Genomic DNA, 8,238 nt, shown 5'->3' on the forward strand with positions numbered 1-8,238 from the left:
TAACAGCTACTGCAAAAAAAGGACGAGTCAAAACATGCGGTATTTATTTCAAACAAGCAAAAAAAAGCAACACGAGTTTTCCAAAGCTATTGCTGCGGATTCGGATTCAGATTTCATTGCCGATGGCAAGTTGCGAAAATGCACGGGAAAAACTCTTAAGCAACATGTCCTCCAAAGCCAAATGTCCTCCAAAACCGGTAACTACATAGAATTATAGAACATGTAAGGTATTTTTTTCAGTGCTCTTCCTACACAGACACACGATGCAATTGCTTGGCAACAGCTTGTGGGGAGGTGTCGCTAATGAAGTCGCAAACAGTCGCTGCCAGCAAAAAATTAAGCAAAGAAAGCAACGCAACGCAACGCAACGCTCTACATATCCAACCGCATCCGCATGCCTTCATTGTAATAGAAATTATAAGCTTATCCAGCTCCAGCCAGCCCATCACCCACCCATCGCCAACCATTACCACCCACCCACTTCCCCAGTTGAGCTGTCGTTTTAGCAACACGTTGCCCATAGCCAAGGACTGCATCCATTGTTCCAATGGCAACATCCGCCAGAGAATGGTAATTGAAACCGGGCAACGTTGCTCGACATGCAAAAAATTCCTCACAACCATTACAGTAATACACATCTCATAATTTAAGTTACTCGCATCTTAAATCCTTGTAAATTGATTTACAGTAATGAACAGCAACCAAGTTAGTTTCCCCAAGCACACCTGCCCCACGTTGGGCGCCACATTTCCAGTCGATCTTTAGCGTGCACACCAACCGCAAGCGATCAAACCATAGACCAATAAGCTTACGTCTCGCTCTAGTTTTGGTGCTCCATTTGAAAAGTTTTTACCTTTCTTCGAGGGTGGTTTGCATTAACACTTTGGCACTGTTGCCGCTGGTGATGTTGCCACTGCCACTGCTACAGATGTTGCTGCTGCTGCTGCTGCTGCTGATGCGCACCACCAATGCCACAGCGACTGTGGCGCACAACCACCCACCTAGTGGCTCTGCCGCTGTTGCTGCCACTGCCGCTCTGCTTACGCCTCGTTTCATTTACAACAATTCATAATTTTAAAATCGCACCGAACTCGCCTCGTTCTGCTACTGCCACTGCCACTGCTACTGCTACTGCTACTGGTTCTCGGTCTCTGTTTTTCTGCTCCTGTCTCGGAATCAGGACTCGTTGGATGCTGCGCTGCTTTCCTGCTGCCGCCGCTGCTGGCAGTCATTTCATTTGATTTTTAACTGCCATCGACGGCAGTTACGACCGCTGGCAACGCGTTACCCAAGCTGTGCTTACATTATTTTAAATATTTTTTTAAGTGAAACGAGTTATACAAAAATATAATTATCAATTTTGTTAACAAAGGTGAGCAATTTGATCTGCTATCTGATATTGGAATTAAATTGTGTTAAAACAATGCGTGTTAAAAAAATATTCCTGTGAAACTGCAATCAACGGTTATTTCGCAATTTGAAAACATTTTTTTGATTAAATACAATTTTGAAGTTTTATTTTTCAATTTAAAAACATTTTTGTGATTAAATACAATTTTGAAGTTTTATTTTGCAATTTGAAAACATTTTTTTGATTAAATACAATTTTGAAGTTTTATTTTTCAATTTGAAAACCATTTTTTGCTTAAATACAATTTTTAAGTTTTATTTTTCATTTTCAAAACATTTTTTTGATTAAATACAATGTTGAAGTTTTTTATAATTAAACCTGATCTTTTGCATGATTTGCAAATATTTTATGATTTATAAAAGCAAATCTTTAGCCAAAAAAAAAATACTTTTAATAAGAATATAAACTAACAGGTAATCAAAATATAAACCAGTTGTAATAGCCCTTTTATCTAAAGTTCGATTACAAATACAAAAACTTTGCTCTGTAACAAATGATTAGAACAAAAGCGAAAATACCATGTGCACTTACATCAATCTATTACCCCAAACAATTCAAGCTATACTTCAAAGTGTCGTTGGTAGAATTATTTACCCATAATTCATACGCATCCAAGGGTTGCACTTTACTCACACCCATCGCAACCCTTCCAAAACGCCAGATCAATCCACAGCCACACGAGGAACCTGTCAGAAAGGGTTCAACTCAAATTCGATTTGCGTATCTCTGGCAGCGGGCAAAGTTGCAAATGAAATTTTGTCAAATTTTCAGGCAACCCAAACGGACATGTATACGGACAGCGGACAACGGACAACGTACAGAGTTCCGGATGCGTGGCGGGGCGGTGCGGGGCAGGGGGTAAATGTCTGATGTAGCCGACACACATGGACGGAAAGCCACAAGTGGCACATTATTTTAATTCGCAGTCAAACGCTGTAACGTTAACACCACAACGCCATGTCACCAACAAAAACGAACAAGTTCATTTGTCCCCATATGTGCGTGCACATGAGCGTGTTGGCTTAACTACAGGGCAGGAACAGGACACTTAACGAGCAAGGGTTAAAAATGTTATTTATTTCTCCACTGAGCGATCTAGTTTTGCTCATAAATCATTTCATGCGAATAATCATAAGCGATCAGTAATGCCAGTAACTTTTGTACATTGCATTTCCATTTGCAATTACCTTTACCATTTGAAACATTTAAACATGATGATTTCATTGCCCTGCTTATAAAGCCCCACATTGGGCGCCAATTACATGATACATCGGGCTTTGCAAGAATTACAACCGCGCCTGAATGCCACGAAATGCGAAGCTAGACTTCAGTCGGGGTTGCACAACCGAAACCAGGTGAGCCTGGTGAGGAGGGTTGCTAACTCCATCAGCCCAACTCCATGGGTGGGAAGTAGCGTGGCGTGGGCAACTTATCGCTGTTTGATATGCTGTAATTATGTTATAAGGTTGCCCAGCCCAAGTGCCAGTTAAGTGTATGCATACAGGGGTTGCCCGCAATCCCAGTTCTTCTCTTCTATTTTCCACCGGTGGTGGGTTGAATTTTAGCTTCGCTGATGCGACATCAATCAGCTGGGCAGCCTTAAGTTCGGTGGGATCACCAGCCAAGGGGAAACCCAGTGAGGGATTACTTTTCACTCCGGTTTTAATTGCCACGCTGTTTGGGAAGAGAAAAATCAAGAACTACGCTAAAGTTACTACTCAGCTTATCCGCAGACGAAAGACAAACAAAAGTCGGATGCACTTTGCGCATTAATCTCAGCTCCATATTTTTACTTCCCGGACTTATGCTCAGCTGCAAAAATGCAAAAACTTATGCACAAACTTGGGCATGGGCCATAAAAGAAAGTTGGCCGACAGCTGCTGATTGAATATTAAAATGCTGCCAGTTGCTCCACAGCCAACGAAGAGAAACTGGCAATTAAAGCTCTGCCCAGCATCAATCAGTGCCGCAGGAAAATCAACGCAATTTCAACATTTCCACCGAGCAGCAGATGGCAGGATAGCCACGCCCATCCACCCACCGCCCACATCCACCGCGCCTTAATTAGCATAATCTAATTTTAACTTTGTCGCAAAAATGTCGCCCCAACCAACATTTTTTCCCACTGCCAAAAAATGCAAATCAACAGCGGTGCCTTTTGAAAAACTCCTGCAACGAAATCATATCATATATTCCTTTTGCGACGGCTGGAAAACTTTATATATTTTTACAGCGAAATGAAAAAACAATAAAAGTACAAAATTCCACAAATCCAACACGGAATTCCAGAAAAAAACACAAGAAATGCCAATGAAAGCTTTACAAAAAAATAATATAGAAGATGAGGATACCTAAAAATGCTATATATTCATTTCAATAATGGGTTTTCATTTCAATTGGGTTTCTAAAAAATCTAGAAATGCGTTGAAATCATGAGGGACATATTCAAGTTTCAAGAAAATAGTTCAATTGGTGTAGTAGTTGATGCTACCCTCGCTTTATTACAGGGTATGCGGTGGCAGGCGTCGTGTCTGCGGCTTGTTAAAAAGTTTTTAAATGCGAAAATGAAAGAGCAACAAGGCAATGGAGTTGTGGCAATGAAAGGGGGCTGTGGTGCTCTCCAATGAGCGCCTCTGCACGGTACCCGGTTAGAATTGACAGGCGGCAGGAGCAGGATACAAGCAGCCAGGACACGGCGTCAAGTGCCTCAACAGTTTGGCAACACAACAATTGAGTTTGTCCTCCAACGTTCGCGGAAATGGAGGCGGCAATCGGGTGGGTGTGGGTGTGGGTGTGGGTGTCACTGCTGTTGAAACATTTAATTTACTGGAATTTGGCGCAATGTGTGTAAGCTTATTAACAGCTTTTGTTGGATTCGCGGTAGGGGGAGGTTGGATCATAGGAATTTTTTAGGGTATAACAAAGAGTGTGGGGAAAACTTCATTGCCTGTTTTTCTATGCAAATTTCACACACAGCTGTTGGCTTAATAAAGTTATAATAAAGGTAGCTTAGCTGACGGCAGATGTGGCAGCATGGAGTTGTTGCACATGCCAGTTGGGCTACTACAATTATGCAAGTGGAGGTCGTTGGTTTGCTGCTTATTCTTTATCCTTTAACGTTTATATTCCATTTGCTGATTTCTTAGCTTTTCAGACACTCTTAGGTAGCTTTTAAGTTCTACAAACAGGTCCTGCAGCCATTATTTAACATAGACTTCCTTGAAAACCAAGAGAACTCACACACACTGAGACGACACAGAAGACAGATTCACTTGGAGCAAACAGAAAATTCCGATTTAATTGTCCCGTGGGTAATGGGTAATGGGGGTAGCATGGAAAAGGCGGTGGAGTGCCAGTCCAAGACAATGCAAATGTATATGTATTATATCCCTATACAAATATAAATCTCAAGCGACTTCAGCCACAGAACTTAGCCAAACGTCTTTTGTGTGTTCTTCACTTTTTTTCTACAGCAGCTGAAGCAACAGCAGCAACAGCAACAGCAGCAACAGCAACAGCAGCAACAGCAACAGCAACAGCAACAGCAGCAACAGCAGCAACAGCAACAACAGCAGCAACCGCAGCAATGAAGGACAGCAGCAACAGCAGCAGCAGCAACATCTCGTCGAGCAACGCAGCAGGGATGCCATGCTCCACGGGTGGAGCAGTAGCTTCAGTGGGTGTAACCACCAGCACTGCCACGCCCAGTGCGCCCAGTACGCCCACAACAGCAGCAGCGGCGGCAGCATCTGCTGCAGACCCAACCGCAACGCATTCACAAAATCCGCAGCAACGCAGCAAGAGCAACATCCATGAGCTGAGAAATCAGGACTACGTCAGTCGTCTAATGGCAGCCACACCGCCGTACTTGTATTCCGCGCCCGTGGGACCAAATAATTTCTTTTTCAGCGACATGCTGCGTTCCCTGGTGCAAGCGCGTAATAATGAGACGGCGCGTGTCTTGCAGCTGCAGCAGCAGCAACAGCAGCAGGCGCAGCAGCAACAACAGCAGCAGCAGCAGCAGCAACATCAGGCTGCCTTGGTGCGGCGGCCAAGAAAACGCTCCTGGTCGCATCGTCCATACTACGAGCAATTGCGGGAGCGACGCGATGCCGAGGAGAAGCAGCAACAGCAACATCAGCAGCAACAGCAGCAGCAGCAACAGCAGCAGCAACATCAGCAGCAACTGCAGCAGCAACATCAGCAACAATTGGTTCCAGAGAAGCCGCTGGAGCTGACCAATAAAGCCATAGCAACCTATGGCTATGCCAAAATGGAAACCAAGCCAGTTGGCTTGGCCATAACACCACCAACGCCGGCGACGGCACCACCAAGCGCTGGCAGTAAGACTGCCTCATTGGGCGGTGCAGTGGACAGTAGCCTGCAGGATAATGCACCGCCGGCGGCATCGTTGCCGCCACAGGATCTGGTGCTGCCGCCACCGCCACCGGTGTGGTATCCACCGCTGTACGCGCCATACGGCATTGATCCGCTGCACTTCTTCATCGATCTGCGCGTTTCGGGACACATCTACGATCGCAAGAAGGAGAATGTCTCGCCGCTGTCGAGCAGCAACAATGCCATTGCCGATGAGGGCTCAACCGGCTCGTGTGCCAGTTCGGGCGCCACTTCCGCTTCCGGTTTGGCCAGCAATTTGCTAAGCAAACAGCGTCACGGTTCCGCCTTCACTGTGCCCATACCCAAGGCGGCCCAAAACGATGCCATCAATCTGTGCGCCAATGCGGCAGGATCAACTGCCGCCGGAGCTGGTGGTGCTGGTGGTGCTAGTGGTGGTGGTGCTGGTGCTGGTCACTTGACCACCAGCTCATTGAGCTTGAACAAATTCGAGCACTATGCCAAGTACTATGATCTCGGCGAGACCAAGGAGAATCAGCCATCCAGCACGGCTGCTAATCTTTCGGCAGCTGCTGCTGCAGCGGCCGCAGCTGCAAACTTCTCAAAATCGGGCGCCAGTTATATGTTGCAACATCTGCCACGCCTCTACAGTCAGTTTGCCGCCCACCAGGCGCAGGTGCAGAGCCAGGACACCGATGCCAAGTCGGAATCGGCATCGGTAAGTGCCTCACTTTCGGCACCCGATCTCTGCGATGACGATTCGCTGGGACGCAACTCCAGTGACACGGGCGCCGGTTTGGAGGGCACGAGCGGCAATCAGGGCAATTGTGGTGACATCGATGTGGAGATCATCGACTCCATCAAGTATCGCACGGATGGCGAGAGCAGTCGTTGTTCCAGCAATGACGAGGCCTCCATCACGCAAATCGATTGAGGCTACCTTAATTAATACCTAATTATACCAATAAAGTTATTGTGTCCATAATATGATTCATGTTTCTTAATTCACTAACGAAACTGAGGGGTTTGGGAAGGTAAGTAACTGGCTAGCTTTCAGTTCAATGTGTGTGTTCGATTTGTATATTGTCAACATTCTTTTACAAATAAACCAAAACTCTGGACCAAGTTGAGATGTGCAGCGGTAAAAGTAATTTCATAAATCATTTGACGCCGTCATCGTCGCCTGTTGTGGGTTCATCTTCCACGTAGTTGCCGCCTCAAGGCATTTTTTAAATGTCCCACCAACGTTGGGCGCCACATAAAAAAACAGAGGGAGCCGACATCACACCGCCACCGAGCATTACACGCCTGACTACGCTTTGTGTAAATTAAAACTGCTGCCGGCTGCTGGATGACGATGACAATGCTCCCCAGTTCTCGTTTTTTTTCGCTTTTTTTGGTTTTTTTTTTCCATTTGAGCCCCACAGGATATTAATTTTTACACCATTCATTGATTTTGTTTGCTACCCGGTTGCTTAATGAACACATTGCTGTGCAAAACGGCGAAGGAGGCGGGGGGCGTGGCGACTTGTGCGTTCACCAGGCTCGTTTCCGTTTCCGTTTTTATTTACGTTGCTTCTTGTTTTTTTCCCACCCCCCCTCAATATTGTTATCAAACGTGTGGATTTTCATGAGTTTGCAAATTTCTGCACATTGAGGCAGAAAAAGTGCACTGAAAGCCAATCAAAGCAGCAGTAACAATACAACAACAAAAAGGTGAATAAAAAACACGAAACAAGTACAGTCTGCATCAAAAGTTGTCGATAACAATTTGCATGAGCATGAGAATAAAAAGAAGAAGCAAAGTGGAGCTCCATCATCATCATCATCATCATCAACATGATTGTGTAATCAAAGTAAGTAGCAAGAGGAGATAGCAGCGAAATTGAAATTCAACCTAATTGCAGGAAATTTATAACTCAACTTAACAGCTGACAGATTTTTCCCTTTTCGCTGCCGCGGGGACTTTTTTGCTAGAGGCTAGAGGAGGGGAGGAGAGGGTCCTGTCATGAATACTTGCGTACTTTTGTTATCCTCTCGAATTCATAAATCTTGGCAGACGCTCATAATTCATGCAACAGTCGACAATTGGCAGCGGTTTCCACTCAAGACGTTGGGGATGATGGGTGGGGCGTGGGTAAGGGTTTTCCAGCCAGCTAAAAACAAATTTCACCAATGACAAGCTAACTGGTAACCAAAACACACAAAAAAAAATGAAAAACACAGGCAAATGCTTCAAGGAAACCAGAAGAAGCGATGAAAATCCTTTGGGCGAAGTTGGGGTGGAGTTTCCTTTTTAACAAACAATGAATGCAGCTTATCCCAAGGGGACTAAAAGTACTTGGGCGTGTTGACAGCTTAAAGCTTTTCCCTTAATTGATAGATTTGTTTGTCTAAACGCGAGGAAATTAAAAAAGAAGTGGAAAAGAGTTATTGTTTATGGTGGAATGGGATTATTTCGAAATTATATG

At 45.0% G+C, this 8,238-nt stretch overlaps 1 protein-coding gene across 2 annotated transcripts; it reads left to right on the forward strand.

Moving 5' to 3' along the window:
* Positions 1-1,118: 1,118 nt before the first annotated feature.
* LOC6525413 (general transcriptional corepressor CYC8) lies at positions 1,119-6,752 on the forward strand. Of its 2 annotated transcripts, none has more exons than XM_039375484.2 (2): positions 1,119-1,372; positions 4,885-6,752. In XM_039375484.2, the coding sequence occupies exon 2, from the start codon at positions 4,998-5,000 to the stop codon at positions 6,699-6,701; it is 1,704 nt and encodes a 567-aa protein (XP_039231418.1). In that variant the 5' UTR covers positions 1,119-1,372; positions 4,885-4,997; the 3' UTR covers positions 6,702-6,752. The 2 variants fall into 2 exon arrangements, with proteins under 2 accessions (XP_039231418.1, XP_002101248.1); XM_002101212.4 differs by having other exon boundaries at positions 4,888-6,752.
* The last annotated feature ends 1,486 nt before the right edge of the window (positions 6,753-8,238 follow it).

Source organism: Drosophila yakuba, chromosome X (assembly GCF_016746365.2).
Source record: "Drosophila yakuba strain Tai18E2 chromosome X, Prin_Dyak_Tai18E2_2.1, whole genome shotgun sequence".
Lineage (NCBI taxonomy): Eukaryota > Metazoa > Arthropoda > Insecta > Diptera > Drosophilidae > Drosophila > Drosophila yakuba.

Bases quoted from the DNA above. Each gene is read 5' to 3' on its own strand.
- LOC6525413 (XM_039375484.2), top strand. From the start codon at position 4,998: ATGAAGGACAGCAGCAACAGCAGCAGCAGCAACATCTCGTCGAGCAAC.